The sequence below is a fragment of the Geotrypetes seraphini genome, chromosome 2 (genome assembly GCF_902459505.1).
Source record: "Geotrypetes seraphini chromosome 2, aGeoSer1.1, whole genome shotgun sequence".
Classification (NCBI taxonomy): Eukaryota; Metazoa; Chordata; class Amphibia; order Gymnophiona; family Dermophiidae; genus Geotrypetes; species Geotrypetes seraphini.
In genome coordinates, this window is record NC_047085.1 from 431541489 (window position 1) to 431567057 (window position 25569).

The following is a 25569-nucleotide window of genomic DNA, read 5'->3' on the forward strand; positions in this document are numbered from 1 at the left end:
GCCGGAATCCAATCGGATTTTCAAGATTTCCCCAATGAATATGCATGAGATCTTTTTGCATGCACTGCCTATTCATTAGGGAAATCCTGAAAACCCCACTGGATTCCGGCCCTCGAGAACCAGAGTTGCCCATGTCTGGTATATCCACTCATAGCTTGTATTAATAGCAATAATATGAGTTAATGTAGTAATAAAGCTTAGTAAATGTGTATGTGAGGCAATGGGGCTGGGGGAATTGGCTGACTAAGCTAACCGATTTCACCACATTTTCTGGCGACGAATTCCAGAGTTGCATAGAAGGGGAGGAAGAGTGAAGATATGCAGATTCATTCAAATACCTCATAATTATGACCCCCTTTTATCAAATCGTGTTAGGGTTGTTTTTTTTTTTATCACCGACCGCCACGGTAAAAGTTCCAATGCTTGATAAAGGGAGGGGGGGAGGGGATATCTGTAAAGAGTTTGATGTCAAGAAGGCATGTAAAAGGTGATATTTCAGCCATTTCCACTTACAATGCACTTTTAAGACATTAGGAGGAGAAGCTCCCTGTTATTTGACTAGTGCTTTAGAAATGTATTCTTCAGTAAAGTAGCTGCGTTCTGGTAATGGCAGACTACTATGATTGCCTTTATCAAATTCTTATTGGTTAACTGAAACCTCAAATAGATCATTTTCTACTGCTGTATGTTTTGAGTGGGTAGTATCTCCTCCTTTCTTCCTCTGACTGATTTTTCATGACTAAAAAGTGGTACTCCGATTAAGCATACACTCCATTTAAGCGCACGTGGCGGTCCGGTCCGGAGGCCTTGCACTTAAGTGGAGTCGACTGTACTACCATAAAGTCAGTCACAGGCAAAAAAAAAAAAAAAAAACCTCCTGCCATTTCATCATAAACCTTGCAGCATAGCAGACACACTCACTGCCAGGTTAAAGGGGCACATGAGGAGACTTATCTGATATGGTCCTATAAATAACCGGGCTTTCTACACAGAAAAAATTATTCCAACTGCTGCCCAAGGATCAGTCACCCTTCAGACAAACCCAACTGGAAATCCTGTTTCACCGGTCAAGTCGGCTGCTTCAGGAGAAGGAGCAACAACCCCGTGCACTACTCCTACTATAAAGGAAACAGTTAAGTACTTCCTACTCTAATCCTCCAATCAGAGAGCAGAGTCTTTGCTCCAATCAAGAAACAGAGCAAAACTTAAAGGGACAAATTCAAAAGTATGTGTTCCATTCTTTTCTTGCATTGAGCCCTTCTGGCCACACAGTCCTTAGTTGAAATATGAGTTTCTGTTCCAGTTGCCACAATCTTTTTTTGCAGCTGTAGCTTTTATTCACTCGCTCTACAGTTCTCCATTACCAACAGTATCTTCATTTATATTTAACATTAGCACATGGCCATTAATATAAGAAAGGTAAGTTAAGCCATTTTACTGCTGTGGTAAAAATGGTCTTAGAGTATATGAAAATCTCATGCAAGGGTGTGTGATGTGACCAGTTTTTGTCAGAGCTTAGCAAAAGGACTTCTTCAATTTTGAGCTCACTAGGGACAAAGAAAGTATCTACATAGTAATAAAATGTAAACTGCATTGGTTGTACCACAGAAAGTTATCAAATCCATGACCCTTCACTTCTTACCATCTTAGAATCCTCTTAGAATCTTTATAAATCACCAGATTGAGTAGCACAAGGACTTTACCTGAACTTCTTGTATTCCTCTGGTTGCTTTTTCCATGTGCAGTTCTTTAAGTTCATCACAGTCTGTATGTAATAGTCCTCTGAGTACCTAAAATGAGGAATAAGTTATGACATCAAAGTTCTCAATCAGATAACTTTTATAAAATGATATAATGGGGTTATTACAGAGTAGCTAATGTTGCAAAGAGAATGAAACGCAAAGGTCACCAAAGGCTCATTTTCAAAAAAAGAAGAAAAAAAAAAAGAAGTATAAATAATAACATAACGAAGAGATGGAAGCACATGTGGCCATAAAATGTCCAAGTAATATGTGCAGCAATCCTTTGTACTGTTATACTATCACTAGTGTTCTCCAAAAACAGTACTTCAGAGCATGTTTATAACTTTTTACTTATTCATTGGTCTTCAGAAGTACCAGTATCAGTCAATTGATTTGAGTGGCCAAATACTATGTACGGTATCCAATGAATAAGTAAAAAGCTATAAATAAACATGCTCTGAAGTACTGTTTTTGGAGAACATAAAATGTCCAAAGCATTTAATCAAAATTCCACCAAAAAATGACTCACAGTGCTAGTCACCAAAATCAAGAAGTCTGCAAAGTGGACATTCCATGGGTGTGATGTAGGTGTGACTTGGGTGGCATCAGGTGATGCACTAATGAGTAGCAAAAGGATTGGTTTGGGCATCCCAATACACACTCAATTTAGACCAGTTTTAAAAGCAAATAAGGTGAGGAACAACTTGACTTTTTACCCACTAGTGATCTGGTTGTCTTGGAAAGCAAGAAGTGAGTATTTGTCTGAATTACTGGAGAGTTGCTGAGTGCTGTATTGCCTGTCTGTCTGTGTCCCTGTCTGAACCTTCACCTAAAAAGCCCTGCTCCTCTGCCTGCCATCTCTCTCACCCCACACCCAAACCTGCCAGACCACAGCCAGCCCTTTCTCTCATCCCTACCTGCTTGTTCTCTCTCACACATGGTCCACTATCACAGTCAGTCACCATGCCCTATGTTGCTGCCTTGCCTCCATGTGTGTCTGCACTGTGACCTATGAACTGATGAGTGCTGATTATCCATCAAGCCCAGTAGCCCGTTCTCACGGGTAGCCAATCCAGGTCACTAGTACCTGGCCAAAACCCAAGGAGTAGCAACATTCCATGCTACCGATCCAGGGCATGAAGTGTCTTCCCCCATGTCTTTCTTAATAACAAGACTATGGACTTTGCCTCCAGGATAATTGCAGCAATTATGTGTGGGTGTGGGGGAGGGGGAGATTTTCAGGGTAATAGCGATTTTCTCCATGCATGCTGGGAAGCAGCGTTTCTCTCTACGGATGCTGGGAAGCAGCATTTTTCTCTGTGCACACTGGGAAGCTGGAAAGCAGTGATTACACTGGGAAGCTGGGAAGCAGTGATTTTGAAGGTGAAAGATTTGAAGCAGCGATTTTCAGAGTGAATGTTGGTAAGTGCTAAACTTTTTTATCGGTACAGTAAAAGAAAAGGCACTTTACTCATGATGTAATTTGGGGGGGGGGGCAGAGTCAGCATGTGAAAAATCACGAATAAGTGAAACCGCAAGTGTAGGTGTGACCGCAAATACGGAGGGAGAAGTGTACTCTCAAGACTGAATTTGTAATGGCAGTTTGGTGTATTTTAATGTCTACTTTGTTCAACATGTTATCACCTTAGCTGTGTCGATGGTTGAAGAACTGTTAGCCAACATAACAAACCTGAGTACAACTTTGGAACAATGGGTCTCAGATGACTGTGCGACAGTCACCACCAGTACGGTTGAAGATTTACTCAAGCAAGTGGTAGAGTTCATTAAACTGAATGACTTGGAAAATCGATCATAGAGGAGCAATTTACGTATGCTTGCTGGGCTTCCCTGAGCACTTACCAGAGCAGCATCTCCCAAACCTATTGGAGCAATGGCTTAAAAAGGAGTTTGCACTTACACAGAATGTGAAGCACCTCTGTTTGGAATGGGCTCACCATGTGGGCCATATTCATGATGGCCGACATTCTCCAAGGGTGATAGTAATAAAAATTCACAATTATCTCCACAAAGTGGAGATCCTAAGAGTTTACCATTTGAAGTGGGACTCTCTGCAATATGAAGGCTCTCCCATCACAATTTTTCAGGACTATTCAGTTGCTCTTTAGGAAAAGAGGAGACAGTTTACTCCTCTATAGTATAACATAAATCTTTATTTATATACCGTGAAAGCTTTTCGGTTTGAAGTAGTTTACAGGAAAAATGGCTGAGAAGAGTCAGCGAGTTACATCAATAGAGAAAGGATTGAAAATTGTATAGCTCGCAGAGAGGGAGTTTAAGCAGGATTTTATAAGGAAGGAGGTGAATAAATAGGTAAGGATGTTCATAGCAGCAACGTAAAATAGCGTCAATGGGTTGTGAGTCTTTTCATGGAGAATTTAAGGTGGGCTGTTCTGTTTGGAGAAGAGGAGCATTTTGAGGAGCTTTCTGAAGTACATGTAAGAGGATGATATTCTGACCAGTTGGCTCCATTCAGGATCTTTAGAGGCTGCTTGGTATGGCAGGAGGCTGTTGATGAATCTCTTTTGTGTGCATGCTATGATTGAGGGGAAGGCGAAGAATGATCGAGGTCAAGTGGATTGCCCAGGTCTGGCAAATGTAAATTGATTGGTGAGGTAGTTGGGCAGTAGACCGTACAAAGCTTTGTAGAAGAGACATCCGAATTTGAAAAACATTTGACTCTCAATTTTCAGCCAATGAAGTTTTTGGTAGAAAAGTATGATGTAGTTGAATTTTTTCCAGGTTGAATATTGTGACCAGCCAGGTATTCTCCCTGCCCAGGTCCCAGTTAGGGCAGGGAAAAAAGTAAAAATGAAATCCCGGGGAGGAATCAGGAAGGTACAGGTAGTTCCTGAGACTGACAATATCTCCTTTGACCACCAGAGGGAGCCTGAACTGTCTGAGGAAGAATTTGGTGATCTATCCCCAAGTCACCACCGGAGGAGCCCAAGAGGCCCCTGGAACACTGCTGACTCACCTAGAGTAGGGCATTGCCCCAGAGTACTTAAACCAGCAGTGGAGAGCAGACAGGGAGGTCAGCTAGGGAGAAGGTTTAAACCTTTTTTCCCTAGAGAGTCCCCTGGGCCAAGCAGGAGCAACAAACCCATTCCCATGGAGCAGTTAGAAGCTGGACAAGCTGAGGAGCTGTCTATTCCAGAGGAGGAACAACCCATGGATTGTGAAGAAAGTCTTGCAGAGTGTGCTCCTGGCTTTCCTGAGGCCATGCAGGTGGACTGGGCCTCAAGCTGCAAACAGTGAGTTTGGTTTTTCACTTGACTGTTTGGACTATTTTGTTTGTTTGCAAAGCTAGGAGTGTGAATTGTGGGGAGAGGTTTTGCTACCACCCAGGGAGGGAATTTTGAAAGCCTGTCTTGAGGCCTTTACTTTGCAAAACCTGTGACACTCTCCTTTCCTGGCAGTGGACTGAATCTGCCAGAGGCTTTATTGGAACTTTGGGCACTGTGGTTTGATGAACAAGTGCCATGAACTTTATTTTTGTTTATTGAAACTACCTGCTGTGGAGCAGGCAGTGCTAGCTCTGAGGAGAGCTGAATCCTCAGGTGCAGCTGGGACTAAATTAATACTGAGAGCAAGTTTGGACTTTATTTTGTGCTATTTATTTTCTTGCTTCTTTTGGCATTTTTGTTTTGCTGCTGTTGAAAGTTCTGACAATTCTTCTGCTGCATGGATGAACTACTTACCTTTGTGAAGGAAGGAATAAAATTGAATTATTTTTCTATGAACTACAATTGTTGTAGCTTTGATTTGTGGTTCCTGTCTAAAATCCAGTCCTGCAGGGTGACTCCATTTCGGGTCACACGCTGGTGTGCTATTTTGATGTAACCAGTTGGTGGAGCTGTGGAGTCCCAGTTGGACCACAGTCCCGGTTACAATATGAGTTTCACTGCGGTTTTTTGGATAATGCTTGGGGCTCCATTTACAAAGATGCGCTAGCGTTTTTAGCGCACATACCAGATTAGCACAAACTATAGTGCGCACTACCCGAAAAACTACCGCCTACTCAAGAAGAGACGGTAGTGGCTAGCGCGCGGCATTATAGCGTGTGCTATTCCACACGTTAAGGCCCTAACACACCTTTGTAACAGGAGCCCTTAGTTTCAGGAAGTATTTGTGTAATCCTGCTAGATAGATGATGTTGCAGTAATCTAGGATGTTTAGGACTAGTATTTGATCTCTTTGGTGGAAAGGCAGATTAGATTCATGGTGCTCTATCCAGCAACCTTAAAAATCCTCTTAAACAGCACTTGGTAGTCCTTCACCACAGCTTCAGATGCTGTGAACACGGATAAGACACCTAATTGTTAGCGCTTTGCGCCTGGAGTGACAGACAGAATTGAAAACATGACTGAAAATTAAAATAACCTTTTGGCTCAAACTGAAACATCAGAAAAAAAGAATTTTGAGCTGGTTTCAAAACTAAAATATGGTTTGCCTCTACCAAGCAGCAAGCAAAAGCAGAAGCAGCGGCAACACAAAAAAGAAACGGGAGAGAATGACCACAAGAAGGAAAATAAGGAGTCTTCAAGACTGTGGCTTAGGAGCAGTAGCGTACCTAGGAGGGAGGAGGGGGCAGGGGGGGAAGTCCGCCCTGGGTGCACGCCCCAAAGGGGTGCACAGGAGAGAGCTGAGTGTTCTCCTTAGGGCCTTTCAGCTGGGCGGTCCGACCGGGTAATTTAGATGACCACCCAGCTAAATTCTGCTGCCTCCGCTGCTGCTCAGCATTTAAAAAAAAAAAAAGCCGGCTTGAAGCATCTTAGCCCGTAGCGAACTTATGTTCCGGGGCTCTAACGTGTGTGTGCCGGCTTCCCTTCTCTTCCCTCCGAAACCGGAAGTTATGTCCGGGGGGGGAGGGAAGAGAAGGGAAGCCGAACGCACATGTTAGATCACTGAAGCATAAATTCACTACGGGCTAAGGCGGGAGACAGGTCAGTGAAGTTTTCCATTTGCTCTTCTTGCTGCCGGGTCCTGCCTACTTTCAGTTTCCGTGAAGGCAGGACCCGGCAGCATTTCCCCCAATCGATTGTGATCTTGGGCCGATCAGCTTTCTTCTCCGATGGCAGAATTGACATCGGGGAGAGGAATGTTGGTCGGCCCAAAGTAGGGAGAGCTTGGGGGGGGGGGGCGCGGCGGCCAGCGACTTTGGGGGCTGTTCCCCGATGGCAGTGACATTGGCAGTGGCTTGGGAGAGGGCAAGGAGAAAGAAAGAAAGTAAGAGGGCAGGAAGAGAAACAGAAAAAAAGAAAGGGGGCATGAAGAGAGAAAGAAAGAAAGGGCAGGAAGAGAGGAAGAAAAAGTTGGGGGAGGGGAATGAGGTCAGGAGGAGAGGAAGCATACAGGCTGAAAGAAGGGAAGAAAGATTGGATGCAGTCAGAAGAAAGTGCAACCAGAGACTCATGAAATTACCAAAGGTAGGAAAAATGATTTTATTTTCAATTTAGTGATCAAAAAGTGTCCGTTTTGAGAATTTATATATGCTGTCTATATTTTGCACTATGGCCCCCTTTTACTAAACTGCAATAGCGTTTTTTAGCGCAGGGAGCCTATAAGCGTCAAGAGCAGCGTGGGGCATTCATCGCAACTCCCTGCGCTAAAAACTGCTATCGCGGTTTAGTAAAAAGGGAGGGGGAATATTTGTCTATTTTTGTATAGTTGTTACTGAGGTGACATTGCATAAAGTCATCTGCCTTGACCTCTTTGAAAATCCACGGAATATAAATGATAATTAACATTTTCTCTGCGTACAGTGTGCTTTGTGTTTTTAAAATTTTATTGTTGGTAGATCATTTTGACTTGGCCACAAAGGTAAGGGGGAGGGAGGGAGGGAGGGAGGGGAGCTGCTGAAAGACATCTAGTAATCCTTGCAGGTCTGACTGTGCAGGGAATTATTTTTGTAAAATCATGTTTTGTTATGTGACTGGCATTATTTAGACTTTAATTTCTATGAATGAATAGAATGAAATTGATATAAAATTACTTGCTTGTTTTTATGTGCATCCGCTGAAGGAAAGTGGAGAGAGAGTGGGCTGAGGACGCTGAAGGGAAATGGGGAAGAGAAAGTGGGAAGAAGACGCTGATTTATAAATTGACAATTGTACAGAATATTGTTTCTTTTTATACTTTAATATAAACAATTCAAGGCTTGTGTGGATGGAATCAGGTGGTTTGCGGGGATGGGGACCGAGCTTACAGGGATTAGTCCAATAAAATGGTATTTTTTTTATTTCTCATTATTTGTTTTATTTTTATTTGTTAATTTGTAAAGTGGTGATTGTTATGTATCAGTTTTTTCAAATTTACATCTACTGTCTTTATATTTTGCACTGTATTAGAGGACATGTGTTACTGTTTTTGTGGTGTTGCATTGTATCCAGGGTCTGGTTTCTTGGCAGTTCAGTTTAACTTTTGTCTACATATTTCTATTTTTAGTTTGTGATTATTCCATATTGGGCGAGGGTGTATCTCTGTTCTGTATGTATGAAAAGAACATAGTTTTCAGTTGGCATTGACTGCAGGATCAATTGACTGTGCGGGATCTGGCTTGTTTAGTTTTACAATGTATGTGTTGGTGTTCTAGTGCTCACTGCAGTGTTTAAGATGCTGTCTTTTCCTAGGTACACTCTTGTTGTGCGATATGTGGATTGTTACTAAAAATCATATTTTTCATATAGATGGAGGGGTGTCAAAAAATGATGCCACAGACCCTAGGTATGCCACTGCTTATGAGATTCTGTAGTTTTGGAACCTTGGTAAGATCAAACCACAAATATATATTGTGATTAATGAGCAACTTTAATTCATCTAAGTACAGAGGTGGTTGGGTAACTGTTGCCCAAATACAATCCACAACATCTCTCTAAATTACCTTATCCATCATAATAATTCATTGTCTGTACTTTGGCTTGTAATTTGGTTAAAAGGGATAGCGCTTAGCGTGATTCTATAAAACCCCTCTGAAGTCATGCATCATTTATACATTATAATTACACAGAGCACCTGTATGCATGACTAACATTTAGGTACACCCATTTAGACCAATGAAAACTAGGCCTAAATACTTGTGCCTATGTTAAGAACATAAGAATTGTCATACTGGGACAGACCGAAAGTCCATCAAGTCCAGTATCCAGTTACCAACAGTGGTGAACCCAGGTTCCAAACATCTAACTAGATCCCAAGTAGTATAACAGAATTTATGCTGCTTATCCTAGGAATAAGAATAGCCTTATTGGATCAGCCCAGTATCACATCTTCACGGAGGCCAATCCAAGTCAAGCAAGCAGTGGATTTCCCCAAGCCATCTCAATAATAGCCTATGGACTTCTCTTTTAGGAAATTATCCAAACCTCTTCTAAAATGATTTCACCACATTCTCTGGCAATGAATTCCAGAGTTTAATATTTTCTCCAATTTGTTTCCAATCTACTTTTTAGTAGCTTCATCGCATGCCCACTAGTCCTAGTATTTTTGGAAAGAGTGAACAAGTGATTCACATCTACCCTTTACACTCCACTCATTATTTTATAGACCTCTACCATATCACCCCTGAGCCATCTCTTCTCCAAGCTTAAGAGCCCTAGCCGTTTTAGCCTCTCCTCATAGGGAAGTTGTCCCATCACTTTTATAATTTTTGTCACTCTTCTCTGTACCTTTTCTAATTCCGCTATATCTTTTTAGAGATAGGGCGAACAGAACTGCATACAGTATTTGAAGTGCGGCCATACCATAGAGCAATATAAGGGCATTATAACATTTTCATCTTTGTTTTCCATTCCTTTCCTGATAATTCCTAACATTCTATTTGCTTTCTTAGACACCGACACACATTGAGCTGAGGGTTTTAACATATCCCCAACAATGACACCTAGATCCTTTTCCTGGGCAGTGACTCCTAACACAGAACCCAGCAACATAAAGCTATAGTTTGGGTTCCTCTTTCCCAAGTGCATCACTTTGCACTTGCTCACATTAAACATCATCTGCCATTTTGATGCTCAGTCTCTCAAGGTCCTCTTGCAATTTTTCATGTGTGCGGATTTGGTGTATTCTATAACAGTATACCTAATTTTTTTTTAAGGAATGCCTATGAACCACTCTTGTTCATCCCCCTGGACATACCCCCTTTTGAGATTCATACACTAAAATTTACACACACCAATTTATAGAATATGTTTAGAAGATTGTGCACATAAATTCTAATTAGTGGCAAATATTTGTTAATTGCCAATTATTGGCACTATTTAGTTTGTTAAAGAATTATATTACACACGCAAATCGGCAATGCGTATAGATTTGCGTGTACAACTTTGGTTGCACTATGCAGCATCAAGCCCTCAGTGTGCAGGTTAAGGCTAGGGTGATAGGTAAAGCACTAGGTACAGAGGCAGATGGCTATAGGAAGAACTGTAGCAGGCTGAAATGCATTCATTAAGCACTTCTAATGCCATTCTTTGCCCTCCCGCCTGCAGTGGTTAAAGCTACATCCTTAGCTCTTTGAGATTGTGGGTTCAAACCCACGCTGCTCCTTATGACCCTTAATCCCCCAGGTACATTAGATAGATTGTGAGCCCACCAGGAAAAATGCTTGAGTACCTGAATAAATTCATGTAAACTGTTCTGAGCTTCCCTGGAAGAGCATAACAACATGATCCATCAATCCCAGTAGCCTGTTCTCTTGGGGGCCAATCCAGGTCCCTAGCATCTGGCCAAAACCCAAGGAGTAGCAATATTCCATGCTACCGATACAGGACAAGCAGTGGCTTCCCCCATGTCTTTCTTAATAACAGACTATGGACTTTTCCTCCAGAAACTTGTCCAAACCTTTCTTAAAACCAGCTACACTATCTACTCTTACCACAACCTCTGGCAATGTGTCCAGAGCTTAACTATTCTCTGAGTGAAAAAAAATGTCCTCCTATTGGTTTTAAAAATATTTCTGTGTAACCTCATTGAGTGTCCCCTAGTCTGTAATTTTTGATGGATGAAAAATCGATCCACTTGTACCCGTTCTACTCCACTCAGGATTTTGTAGACTTCAATCATATCTCTCCTCAATAAACTCTTTTCCAAGTTGAAGAGCCCTAACCTCTTTAGTCTTTTCTCATACGAGAGGAGTGCCATCCCCATTACCATCTTGGTCGCTCTTCTTTGAACCTTTTCTAGCGCAACTATATATTTCTTGAGAAAAGGAGACCAGAACTGAACGCAATACTCCAGAGGAGGTTGCACCATGGAGCGATACAGGGGCATTATAAATAAATACAATTAATTCGTTTCACAGGGAATCTGTGGAAGAGTTTTCACTCTATGAACGCACTAAAAGATTGTTTTCATAGTACAGTCAGATTTCACAGACCTCAATAACAAATCTGTCTAGAGATTTGAACTTCTAAATTGTTCAACCTTTGTAAATTGTCTTGCTAATTCTTCCTAAATCCCCTAGCTTCTCAAAGATTTTCTGCAGTTAGTTCACTAGTATTCAAGAATCTCACTTAAATCCAAACTTATGTTTCTAATTAGTAAAACAGTGCAAATCAAAAATCAATATTATATAATCTCCTAGCTAGAATTACAGTACATAAGCTCATGGTCTCACTCTGGTACTCCGTTTTTCTCCTATTGTACAGTACTTATGAATTATTGCATCTCCATTTTTGGTGTTTTGAACAAAAATCAATGCATCCTTGTAGTTCTCCAGGATTCTCAAAGGTATTGACCTTATTGTCCAAAGTAACTTTCATCTTTCCTAGCTAGAACAATTAGAGTTTCACTTTCATACATCTTGCATTTTAAGAATGTCTTTCTTCTCTATGCTGTGATTTTATTTAGATCCACAGCAATCAAGCATTTCTGCCTGTACCATATAAATATTGAAAGAATTTTGTTTCAAATATACGAGGGGCGTTCAATAATTTATTTACCTCAGTAGAAAAGAAGAGAATTTTTTTAAAAATGTTGTTTTATTTTTCATTATAATCCACTGATAGCTCCATACACTTCATCTACTTTTTCTGCAATGTTTTTAACCCCTTCGAAAAGAATTCTTTTTGACTTACAAAATAGGACATCACAGCTTCATTGACGTCTTCATTACTTGAAAACCGCTGCCCACAGAGAGATTTCCTCAAAGCTCAGAACAGGAAATAATCCAGGGGAACCAGGACAGGACTGTAGGGTGGATGGTTCAGCTGCTGAAACTCACATTCTTGGATGGCAGTTTGTGATTGTCGTGACATGTGCATCAGTGGATAGTCATGAAGAAGCAGCATGCCTGCTGTGAGTTTTCCTTGTCTTTTCTTTTTGATTGATTCCCACAAAGTGATCATTGTGTTGGTGTAACTCTCCCCGGTTATGGTTGTCTTGCGTGACATGAACTCCAGAAGCAAATGTCCTTCATCATCCCAGAAGACAGTTGCCCTGACTTGGCCTGCCAATTTTTCTGTCTTTAACTTTTTTCTTTTTTTTTTTTTTTTGGGGGGGGGGGGGGATGACTTGTGCTTCCACTGCATTTGATTCCATTTTGGACTCAGGATTTCTGTAATAGACCCAAGACTCATCTCCAGTCACCAAACAATGAAAAAAAATTACTTGGTCTTCATGGAGCATCTCCAAGTTCTCCTGATAGCACTGGAGCCTCGTAGCCTTCTAAGATAGTGTCAGCATTCTTGGAACCCATCTTGCACTAACCTTGGACATGCCTAACTGTTCATGAATTATTTTCCAAATTATAACTGCCGAGACACCCATTTCTTCAGCTATTTGAGAAACCTTAAGACAAAATTAAATCCTTGACTTTCTTGCTTCCACAGGCCGTCCAGTGTGAGAGGCATGTTCAGTGGACTCTCTACCCCATTTAAACCGCTTGCTCCAAAATTTTACTTTGTAGGATGATGGGGCAGACTCAGCATAAACTGCAGTCATGCATTGAGGGATCTGCTTTGGCTTCTTCCCTTCTTGCACTGAGCCACAACTTTGCATGAGTAACCTTGAGACATATCACAACGTGAACAGACTTGCTTCAATATGTTTGCTACTTTCTTTCATACTCTTGTAGATAAATTATTGAACGCCCCTTATACACGGGCTAAGTTATTTTTTATTGCTGGTATTATCTAGGACTACATTCTTCATACACATTTAGGGCTCCTTTTACTAAGGTGCGCTAGAGTTTTTAGCGCACACTAACCCCGCGCTACATGAAAAATATTAACGCAAGCTCTATGGAGGCGTTAGCATGTAGCGCACGCTCAAACTGCTAGCGCACCTTAGTAAAAGGAGCCTTTAATATCAAAGTCCTTTATAAACTGAATTTCCTGGATCATCACCCTCGGTTCCCTCTGAAATCTCCAAATTCTCAGTTTCTCCAGTGTACTAAATTTATATCTTTCAAGCCATTTTAAATTAAAAAAAAAATGATGTTGCTTTTGCTTTAAGTCAGTGCTACCATATCTGCTTCAAAACCAAGGCAAAATCATTTCTCAACAAAAAAGAGCCTGAGTCCATTCTTGCAGCTTACCCATTTTCTCATTTTCTTGGGAAATAACAAGAATTGTGCTCTCAGGGAAGCCACCTCTATTTTGCTTTTTGAGTTGTAGAGCGATTGTCTTTCTATACCCTCGGTGACTGTAGCTCCTTAATGATCATATCAGGGGAGATTTCTCTTATAGTTGTCATAATGACAGCCATTTTTTTCTGTGATGATGGAAGGTCCAAGTTGGACCTTTTGACACCATGTGTAGCTTTGCAAATTGCTTCTATTTTATTTAAATTTACCATTGTGCGTGACGGATTTCCCTTGGAATAAGTATTTGGAAGAAACGACAATTTGAATGGCAAGGATTCCTAATTTTCTTTGCTTCTTTCTCAGAAAGCAGATCTCTCGCATTTCTGCCTGGCAGCATGCTCTGTTATTGCTTTCTTAGCTGTATCAGCTGCGTTTGACACTGAAGATTAGAATCTTCTAAAGAATTGCTTCTTCAACTCTCTGTTGGAGGCACATCTAGCCAGTTGGGATTTCAGGATTATCACAATATGCAAAATTGACATAAAATTTTAAATATTAATTTTATGCAGAATCAGTGAAGAAAGTCTAACTTTCAAACAAATATATATTGAACAGATAAAAATATGGATACTTTAAAAGTGAGAGAGACACCAAAAATTCAAAACATGGATATCCAGATCGATCAGTGTACCTGTAAGCACCAACCTGATAAAAGCTATAAGAAATAAAGAATATGTAAATACTTCATTTCCCCCACCCCCTTTTACAAAACCACACTAGCATTTTTAACGCCAGTCGTTGCAGTAACAACTCTGATGCTCATTGAATTCCTATGAGTGTCGGAGCTGTTACCACCGCAAGCGGTGCTAAAAATGTACTATGATAAGATAGGTTTAAATACCTACGTGAAATAAATGCGCATGAGGCAAATTTCTTTCATTTGAAAGAAAACTCTGGAATGAGAGGGCATAGGATGAAGTTAAGAGGTGATAGGCTCAGCAGTAATCTAAGAAAATACTTTTTCACAGAAAAGGTGGTAGATGCGTAGAATAGACTCCTGGTAGAGGTGGTGGAGACAAAGACTGTCAAGAAGTCATGGGACAGGCACATGGGATCTCATAGGGAGAGGAGGAGATAGTGGTCTATCCAGTCTGCCCAACCTGATTCAATCTAAAAAAAAAATATTTTTTTTCTTCTTAGCTATTTCTGGGCAAAGATCTGCCCGGTATTATGCTTAGGTTCCAACTACTGAAGTCTCCATCAAAGCTCACTCCAGCCCATCTACACCATCCCAGCCATTGAAGCCCTCCCCAGCCCATCCTCAACCAAACGGCCATATACAGACACAGACCATGAAAGTCTGCCCAGTACTGGCCTTAATTCTTCAATATTTATAATTATTTTCTGATTCTAGATATTCTGTTTTCATCCCATGCTTTTTTAAACTCTGTCACCATTTTCCTCTCCACCACCTCTCTCGGGAGTACATTCCAGGCATCCACCATCCTCTCCGTAAAGAATAATTTTTTTAAATTGCTCTTGAGTCAACCACCCCTCAACCTCAAATTATGACATTCTTTTACTAAGGTGTGCTAACTGATTTAGCGTGCGCTAAACGCTAACACATGCATGTTAGTCTACGGACACGTTAGCTAATCAGTTAGCTCACCTTAGTAAAAGAAGGGGGTTTGTCCTCCAGTTTTACCATTTTCCTTTCTCTGGAAAAAAATGTGTACTATATTAATACCTTTCAAGTATTTGAACGTCTGAATCATATCTCCCCTGTCTCTCCTTTCCTCTAGGGCAGTGTTCTTCAACCTTTTTACACCCGTGGACCGGCAGAAATAAAAGAATTATTTTGTGGACCGGCAAACTACTAGGACTAAAATTTAAAAACCCCGTTTACGCCCCATCTCCGCGAGCTCGGTCCCCGCAAACCATCTGATCCCATCTGCACAAACCGCAATTATGATTTTATATTGAACGTATTTTATTAAAGTATAAAAAGAAATAATATTCTGAACAATTGTGATTTTATAAATACAAATATACAGAGCACGGACCAACAAAACCCCTGTCTCCCCTCCCCTTTACATATATCACCTCTACTATCAAGAAAACTGAACAAGCCAAGTTATTATAGAATGCTACATAGAAATATCATGCTAACAGAATACTGCAGTCCCCAGTTATGTCTCTAGCAGGATATATAATTCAAACCTGATATATTCTAATGACAAAATAGAAATAAAATTATTTTTTTCTACCTTTTGTTGTCTCTGGTTTCTGCTTTCATCTTCTTTTCACTCTTTTCCTTCCAGCATCTGCCCGTTCCATCCAATGTCTGCCCTCTCCCCCTTCCATATGTATCTGACTTCTTTCTATGCCCCTCTTCCTTGTCCATCCTCCTCTCTCCTTTTTACATCATTCATTCCAGCTTCACTGCCTTCTTCATTTTTATCTCTCCTACACCAGATCTAGCATCTTTATCCCTCTCTCATTTCTCTGCTGACCCCCTTTCTCATTGCTCTCTCTCCCCTTTCTCTCATCTGATCTCTCCATTCCACCCTGACCCCCTTCCCCTCCTGTAATCTCCCTGCCAGCTGTTTCCTTCCTTTTTTCTTTCTCCCTACCCTCCTTCCTTTTTTTTCTTCTACCTTCCCTCCTCCCTCTATCCAACATTAACTCTCTTCCCATCCCTTTCCCTCCTCCCTCCCAGCAGCATCTCTCCTTCTTCTCTCTTCCCTCTTCCCTCTATCCAACATTAACTCTCTTCCCATCCCTTTCCCTCCTCCCTCCCAGCAGCATCTCTCCTTCTTCTCTCTTCCCTCTTCCCTCTATCCAACATTAACTCTCTTCCCATCCCTTTCCCTCCTCCCCTCCCAGCAGCATCTCTCCTTCTTCTCCCTTCCCTCCTCCCTCTATCCAACAGTAACTCTCTTCCCATCCCTTTCCCTCCTCCCCTCCCAGCAGTATCTCTCCTTCTTCTCCCTTCCCTCCTCCCTCTATCCAATATTAACTCTCTTCCCATACCTTTCCCTCCTCCCCTTCCATCAGCATCTCTCCTTCTTCTCCCTTCCCTCCTCCCTCTATCCAACATTAACTCTCTTCCCATCCCTTTCCCTCCTCCCCTCCCAGCAGCATCTCTCCTTCTAACTCCCTTCAAGTCCAGTAACAGCTCTCCCTTTTCCAGTCCTTCCCAGCCTCCTACAGTGGCTTCCTCCCCTTCCAGCAGCTCTCGTACTTGCCTGCAGGAAGTTGCCGGTAAATCACTGCCCTGGCAAATAGGAGAGCTGGTGGGAGGGGAGACAGCCACTGTGAAGGCTCCACAGGATCTTGTTCGTACATGCTGACCATCTCCATCCACCTGCACCTGAATCTGCAGCTCTCTCCGGTCTAATCGCAACTTCCCCGCGGCCCTCTTCAGCAACTCGGCAGGGGTGGTGATCAAGACACGCTGCCGACGTCGGGACCTTCACTCTCTGAGTCCCGCCTATTTTGTTTCAACTTCCTGTTTCCGAACAGGCGAGACTCACAAAGGGAAGGCCCCGACGTTGGCAGCCTATCTTGATCGCCTGAGGCTGGAAGGAACATTAATCAGCAGGAACCGCAGTCAGGAGGAACCTCAGTCTGCAGGAAATTTAACTGCCGACTTGATCTCGCCAGCCCTGCGCGGACCGGCAGAAATTTTCTGCGGACCGGCACCGGTCTGCGGACTGGCGGTTGAAGAACTGTGCTCTAGGGTATATATATTCAGGGCTTCCAGTCTCTCCTCATACGTCTTTTGGCACAGACCTCCTATCATTTTCATCACCCTCCTCTGGACCGCTTCAAGTCTTCTTATGTCCTTTGCCAGATACAATCTCCAAAACTGAACAAAATACTCCATGTGGGGCCTCACCAATGACTTGTACAGGGGCATCAACACCTTCTTTCTTCTACTGGTTATGCCTCTCTTTATTGTGACAGGGACCTGCAGCCGGCCGAGCAAATGCCTGCGCAGTACCACAAGGTCAAGATGGATTCTTGGTCTTACTCCCCCGATTTCTCTTCCCCCAGTATCTCCCAAAGCACACCAGGACTCTTGGAAAGGAAACAAGACTGATTTATTAGCACAAGAAAAAAACCCCAACAACAATTTTTCCTTCTTCAGGATTTTCAAACACAATCAACAGAGAAAATCCAGCAAGAACAATTTTCAACATGCTTTCAAAGTGTCCCACTTTGCTTTAGAAAAAACAACACAGTTCTCTGGAATCTGAGCAAGGCTCAGACTTCCCAGTCCTATTCCCTGCTCTGACAACAGAGTCAAACAAAAGAAAAAATGTCCGGCTTTGGACTTCCTTTTTAGTTTCCTGGTAGCTAACACAACATAAGTTCATTTTAGTGCTGTTCCTTTTCTGAATTCATAACTTGAACACCCGGCTCTCCACTTCTCTGAAGCAGCCCAGCTGCCAGCACCAACCTCCAAAACATTTCACAAAAATCCTTCTCCCTCTCTTCAGAGGAAAAAAAAACATTTGACAAAAGTAAACAGGGAGCACATGTTTTCCCTCCCTGGGCTTTGTCACAGCAATCAATTGGCTTTAAGTACTTCTTCAAGATAATAAAGCAGAAAAAAACCCATATCAGCTTCAGTCTTTTCAGCAGAAAAAAAAAACATCCAAACACTTGTGCAGTTCCTCCATGTTCTCAGGACACTGTTCAAAGTCCATGCTTTCCTCTGCATTTCCCAGTGTTTCAGAAGCAGACTGCCTGTCCATTACTTCCCCTTGTGGGTCACAAACAGTCTCTTCTGAATCCAATTCCTGCATTTCAATATCAAGCAATTCTACTTGCTCATGTTTTCTCTCAAGTAGTTTTCTTAGCAGCTCTATGTTTACCTTTCTGGATGGTTTCCTCTCTCCTTGAGGAGGAAAACTGTTCTCTAAAGTTCTGTGCTCCAAGGCCCCACCCCATTCCTCTGGCTGGGACAGGAGAAGATTTAAAGGGACCTGCACTCTTAAACTGGGACTCAGCTTTTGCAGACTTTAAAGTGGCAGCTGTAGAGCTGGGACTTTTAGTTTGGTTCTGCCTTTCTCTCAGGGGTTCTAACCTTTCCTTCCTGGGCTGCTGGTAGGACTAGGTTCATATGTCTGAGGTTCAAGGGTTTGCAGGGTCTCTTTCACATTATACAGCCCAGCATCCTTCTAGCAGCAGCCACCACCTTGTTGCACTGTTTTTTCATCTTTAGATCTTTGGACACTATCACCCAAAGGTCCTCATCCATGCATATCAGCCTCTCATCTCCCAGCAAATACGGTTCCTTCTGATAATTAATCCTCCAATGCATTACTCTGCATTTCTTTGCATTGAATTTTAGTTGCCAATTATTGGACCATTCTTCTAACTTTTGCAGATCCTTTTTCATGTTTCATCACTATGAGATCCTCAGATACCATCACCCCAAGGTCCTTCTCCTGAGCTGTGCTTATCAGTCTTTGAATTTCTGCAAACTTTTCCTTCTAACTCTTCAGCTATGTAACACACAAATATATTAAACAGAATCATCCCCAGAACTGACCTCTGAGGCATGAGGTCACTACTCACCTTCCTTTTCTCTGAGTGAATTCCATTTATCACCACTTTCTGCTACCTGTCGGTCAACCAATTTTCAATCCAGTTCACCACTTTGGGTCCTAAATTCAGCCCTTTCAACTTATTCATACTCTTCTATGAGGAACCATATCAAAGGCTTTGCTGAAATCCAAGTAGATTACATCTAGCACATGTCCTTTATCCAATTCTTTGGTCACCCAGTCAAAGAAGTCAATCAGGTTCATTTAGCTGGATTTTCCTTTGGAAAAGCTATGTTGCCTTGGATTCTAGAAAGTTAGCTATCTTTTCCTTCAGAAGTGACTCCATTATTTTTCTTACTTCCACTGGCCTATAATTTTCCACTTCTCTGTCCCACTGTTGTGAAGAGAGACCACATCCACTCATCTCTAATTCTGTGGAACCTCTCCCCTCTCTAAAAATCTAGTAAATAAATCCTTAAGAGGTCCTGTCAGGATTTTTCTAAGCTCCCTCAATATACTGAGATATATCCCATTTGGCTTTATAGCTTTGTCCACTTTCAGATTTTCAAGTTGTTTATAAACAATTTCTCCCCTGAACAGTGCAGTATCTACTCCATTTCCAGACATACCCTCAGTAGCTGAATGCAGTCCTTCTCCAGGATTTTTTCTATGAATACCAAAGAGAAGTATTTGTTTAGCACAGTTGCTTTATCCTCATCACTCTCCACAATGCCATTCTCATTATTTTTCAGTCGTACAATTTCATCCTAGCTTTTCTCCTTTCCCCAATATATTTGAAAAAGGTCTTGTCACCTCTCTTTACATCATTAGTCATTTTTTCTCACCTGTGCTTTCACCAGCTGTATGTCCCTTTTTTTTTTTTTTTGCTTCATTGAGTTTAATTTGGCAATCTTTTCCATGATCCTCTTGTTGTGCTTGCCTGTATTTCTTGAACCTCTTTTGCCTTTTTTTGCCCACTTTTTTGAAAACCTGCTTATTTGAAATTAAACATTGGATGACCTCGAACAAACTTCAACTGAACGCCTCCAAGACTGAACAACTATGAATTAGGAAAGAAATTTGCTCCTATACTCGCCCTTCCCTAACCTTGATGGCCAAAGACAAAGTAAGAGGCCTAGGAATTACTCTGAACTCAAACCTATCACTCTCCAAACACATCTCACAAGTAGTTTCTTCATTCTTCTATTACCTACTTCACAGAACAAGACTTCATCCAACTACTCTATGGGCTCCTTTTATCAAGGCGCGCTACGGGGGTTAGCGTGTCAGACATTTCATCACGCGCTAACCCCCACGGCAACCTAAAATCCTAACACCTCGTCAATGGTATTCCGCGGTATTCCGTGCATTAAAGCGCTACCGCGCCTTTGTAAAAGCACCCCTATGTCTTTGTCTTTACATGCGTGGATTACTGCAACCCTTTATTCTATGGTCTTATAGCAAAAAACACCAAACGACTACAGCGAGTTCGAAATGTAGCAATAAGACTATTGAAAAACCTACAAGCCCATGACCCAGTCTCTCCAGCACTGATATCAGTCCACTAGCTGCCCATAACCAAATGCTACATTTTCAAAGGCCTACTGTTGGCATATAAATCCCTCTACAACATGACACCCAAATACTTCTCAGATACTTTCCTATCTACACCCCAAAGAGAATGCTACACATCCAAGATGAAATACGCCTACACTATCAGGACACTCCCTCCAACTCCAGACAGCCTGTAAATGATCTTATTCCCATTTCTTACCAAACCTCTGGAACAGCCTACCTCCTCATATCAGAGTCTTTAAAGGACTTTATAACTTTAGATAAGATGTAAAAACTTACCTTTTTGCCTAATCACTCCCTCAATCCTTCACCAGCATCAGTAAGTAATCCTATATGAAGATATATTGCAACAAACTGTATATGAGCCCTACATTGTAACACTGTGAATGTAAACTGTAGCCCGTTCTGAGCTCTTTGGAGAGGACGGGATATAAATCTAAATAAATAAATATCATAATCAGAAACATAAACTCTCGCTGCTCCGAATGTCAACAAAGACAGCCCAGCATAGAGATTTACAAAGTTTCTAAGCAGTGTCTTCTTCTAATGCCACACTAAAACAAATCTAACATTCTTCACTCAGCCAACTGAGATGATCATTCTTCATTCAGCCAACTGAGAGAGTACTCGTTTCTGAAGAACTTAGCCAATGTAAGTAGATATGAAATAGGATAATGCCTTCTAGGTACCAAAATATCCAAACATACTAACATAGTAAATGACAGCAGATAAAGACCTGAGCGGTCCATCCAATCCGCCCAATAGTCACATTCATTATACATTCATGGTTAAATTGTCTTTTCTTTAATAGTTCTGGACAATAGACCATATTAGTCTACCCAGTACTGTCTTTAGGTTCCCACTTCTAGAGTTGCCATTGAAGCTCACTCAAGCCTATCTATTAAAGCCCTCCCCAACTCATCCTAAACCAAATCATCATAAACAGGATGCCCAGTACTGGCCTTAGTTTGTCTTATACTATTCATTTTCTAATTAGAGATCCACTGTGTTCATTCCACGCTTTTTAAAAAATTCTGTCACCATTTTAATCTCTATTGTTATAACAAACACTTTCACTAGAAATATGAATGGGATGTCACAAAAAGTCAGTGCTGCTATAGTTCCAATAAAGGGAGTTTCAGATAAATGTTGTGTGATTGACCATATCATTGATGAGAGCATGGATAGACAGCGGCGTTTGCTACGAGCAGAGCAACAATGGATTCATAGATTGAACAGCGAAGAACCAGATGGTCTAAACTCTAAACTTGAGTGGAGCGCATTCTATTAGCATTGAATTTAAAGTTGAAAATGCAATAACAAGAGAGAGAAAAAATCTTTTTTGGGATTATGGATTTTCGATTTTTGATTTTTGAATTCAATTTACATTTAAGTTCTGCAAGTGTCAATATTTTTCAACAGTAAATTTTGCCACGTATTCACTTCCGGGTTTGTCACCCGGGAGTGCTATATTAATCCCATGACAGTCGTGGCGTAGCCATCTTTTGATTCTGAGATGCGGTTTGCGTCCAGTTTAAAGGTATGTCCCTGAGGCTTCTTCTTTAGTTGTTTATGGAGCCGTGCAACTTTACCAGTTTATTAATTGAAGTTTTTTCTAAATTCTGGTTTCAGTGTGATCGGATTGCTATACACCCTGAGGCAGCAGAGATGTGAAACGCTGGCCATCGTCGGTGTACCGATCAACCTAATAGATAAGTGGAAATTATCCTCTATCTTTGAACCATAGTCCTGCTTTAAGTTTACTATTATTGGGAGCTGGTCTGGAGGTTTTTTGCCAGTGAGGTGCTCGCCCGACCACCTTGGACCACCATTGTGGTGGTGGAAGGGTTCCAATCTGAGGCTTTTTCCTCCAGTTATCTGAAACTCCCCTTATTGGAACTATAGCAGCACTGACTTTTTGTGACATCCCATTCATATTTCTAGTGAAAGTGTTTGTTATAACATTATTGATTTTTCACATTTCCGGGTTATTTTTTACCATTTTAGTCTCTACCACCTCCCTTGGGAGGGCATTCCAAGGTAAGGCTTTTTAAATAGATATACCATAACAGTTGGGTTTTCAGGATATCCACAATTAATATACATAAAATATGCATGCAAAACAGGCTGACTGGCTCGATGACTCCGAGGATTGAATTGAGAACCATTACTCCATAAGCTATTTCATAGCCCCTCAAACAACTCTACCTGCCTCTTTTCTTCTGTATGAAGGAAATTTTACTGTATTTATTTATAAATAGCTTCTGAATTGTGGTCACAAATTTTTTACCCTACATCTTCCCTCGTTAATCTTTTGCTTTTCTCAACCTGTTTCTTTTGATTTCAGAATGAAAAGGAGTCAAACAGGATAAACGTTCTAGAGGAAACAAAATGCAATAAAAACATCCTTGTCTGATAGGTATCAGTGTACTGGTGGGCGCATACTACAGTCCATCTGGACAGAACGAAGAGGCAGAAAGTGAGATGCTAACAAATTTGGTAACACAATAATCATGGCAGATTTCAATTCCTCAACTAAATTTGCGGTCCCTTTTCACAGTTTTTTTCCTGGGTTCTATGGCCATTTGTACTGCAGAAGTAAAATGGCCCAATTTTCTATTTTTTTGTATTAATGCTCATGACAACCAAAGAAAAGAAACCAAATAAGTCTGCAGTGAATGTTGAACAACCAAAACCCAAAAAGAAAACTACAGAACGGATGTACTTGATGCAGGCACTTTATTGAGTCAATCAAACTTTTTTTTTAAAAATCCACTTTTCTCTAAAACAGTGGTTGGCAAACCGCGACTCAGCTAGCTAGAGCAGGGGTGCCCAACATGCTTCCCTTCCCCATAAAGAGGATACTGAAGCGTCGGGCCGACCAACCTTCACCACCCGACGTCAATTCTGACATCGGAGAGGAAATTCTGGGCCAGTCAATTGCTGCCTGGCTGGCCCAGAAATTACTCTCCGATGTTGGAATTGACATCGGGTGGAGAAGGTTGGTTGGCCTGGCACTTCAGCATCCTTTTTACGGGGAAGGGAAGCAGGGAGAGCTCAGAACTCAGCGGCGGCCTGTTCCCTGATGGCGGCGGTGGCAGCCTATTCCCCAATGGTGGTGGCTTGGGAGAGGGCAGGGCGAAAGAAAGAAGGGGGGGGGCAGGGCAACAGAAAGAAAGAAGGGAGACAGGAGACAGAAAGACAGGGAGACAAACAGAAAGGGGGCATGGAGAGAGAAAGAGACAAAAAGAAATAAAGAAAGGGGGCACGGAGAGAGAGAGAAAGACAGATATACAGAAAGGGGGCATGGAGAGAGAAAGAAAGAAGGGGGCAGGGTGAAAGAAAGAAAAAGTTGGGGGAGGGAATGAGGTCTGGAGGAGAGGAAGCATACAGGAGGCTGAAAGAAGGGAAGAAATATTGAATGCACAGTCAGAATAATAAAATGCAACCAGAGACTGATGAAATTACCAGACAACAAAGGTAAGAAAAATGATTTCATTTTCAATTTAGTGATCAAAATGTGTCCATTTTGAGAATTTATGTCTGCTGTCTATATTTTGTACTATGGCCCCCTTTTAATAAACCGCAATAGTGGTTTTTAGCGCAGGGAGCCTATGAGCATCGAGAGCAGCGCAGGGCATTCAGCACAGCTCCCTGCGCTAAAAATTGCTATCGCAGTTTAGTTAAAAGGGAGGGGATATATTTGTCTATTTTTGTATCGTTGTTACTGAGGTGACATTGCATAAAGTCATCTGCCTTGACCTCTTTGAAAACCCGCGGAATATAAATGATAATTAACATTTTCTTTGCGTACAGTGTGCTTTGTGTTTTATAAAAATTTTATTGTTGATAGATCATTTTGACTTGGCCACAAAAGTATGGGGGAGGGAGGGAGGGGAGCTGCTGAAAGACATCTAGTAATCCTTGCAGGCTTGACTGGGCAGGGAATTATTTTTGTAAAATCATGTTTTGTTATGTGACTGGCATTATTTAGACTTTAATTTCTATGAATGAATAGAATGAAAATGATATACAATTGTTTGCTTGTTTTTATGTGCATGTGCTGAAGGGAAGTGAAGAGAGAGTGGGCTGAGGACGCTGAAGGGAAATGGGGAAGAGAGAGTGGGGAGAAGATGCTGATTTATAAATTGACAATTGTACAGAATATTGTTTCTTTTTATTCTTTAATATAATAAGTTCAGTATAAAACTATTCGAGGCTTGTGTGGATAGGATCAGATAGTTTGCGGGGACAGGGGACAAATTTTTTCCCTGTGTCATTCTCTAGGCTCTGCCATGAATCAATTTCGACTACGTGCGGGCGAGCGGGGTGTCAGTCGGGTTGATGAGGCCGTCATAGCGCAAACGGGCGTGGGGTATGGCTCTCAAAAGAAATCTTAATCTTTGTACTACTGATCTTTGGCTCTTTTCATTAATGAGTTTGCCTGCCACTGCTCTACAACAAAGGTAAATTAAAAACAAACAAACGTACGTTTGATTGACTCAATCAAGTGCCTGCATCAAGTACAACCGTTCTGCAGTTTTCTTTTTGGTTTTTCATATGTTCATGTCACTATTAGTGTGTGGCCATTAAAAACAATTACCGTGTGAACATTTATCGCCACCCATTTTATAGGTAGTAAGGGCTCATATGCTAATCTTACCCTAATCAGTTAGTATGTCGTAATTATGAACCATTAACTGATTATCACAGACACTCCCACTTTCTGTCCCTTCAGACATGCCACCTCAACCATAAAATAAAACATATTTTTGCACGACAATTTGGATCTTACCACAGGACACCTGAGCGCATCTTGTAGTGAACCCTTTTAAGCCGCAGTAAGCATGTGCTAGTACTTACCTCAGCTTAGTAAAAGGACCCCTATCAAATTAGGATAAAAGCTTGTATAAACCTCCCCCCAAAAATCCTTATACTGTAACTATGAAAAATTGTAACCTACTAACTGTATTTTATGTATGTCAACCTGTAACCTGTTCTGAACTCTGGGGAGAAGGAGATAGAAAATGAATTAAATATGTGAACACATCAGAAACTAACCTCCTAAATAATTATCAGATATCTGCTGTTGAACTATTTAACCTGAAGCTGGCTTTCATGAAATGGTAAAAAAAAATATTGCAGAGCAAACCAC

General features: G+C 41.4%; 1 protein-coding gene across 1 annotated transcript in view; it reads right to left on the bottom strand.

The window, feature by feature from the left end:
* Positions 1-25569, bottom strand: part of ST8SIA6 (ST8 alpha-N-acetyl-neuraminide alpha-2,8-sialyltransferase 6) — a 79422-nt gene that overhangs the window by 33222 nt on the left and 20631 nt on the right. Inside the window, exon 3 of the mRNA XM_033934296.1 lies at positions 1704-1790. Coding sequence (XP_033790187.1) covers positions 1704-1790 — 87 coding nt within the window. The remainder of the gene's footprint in view (positions 1-1703; positions 1791-25569) is intronic.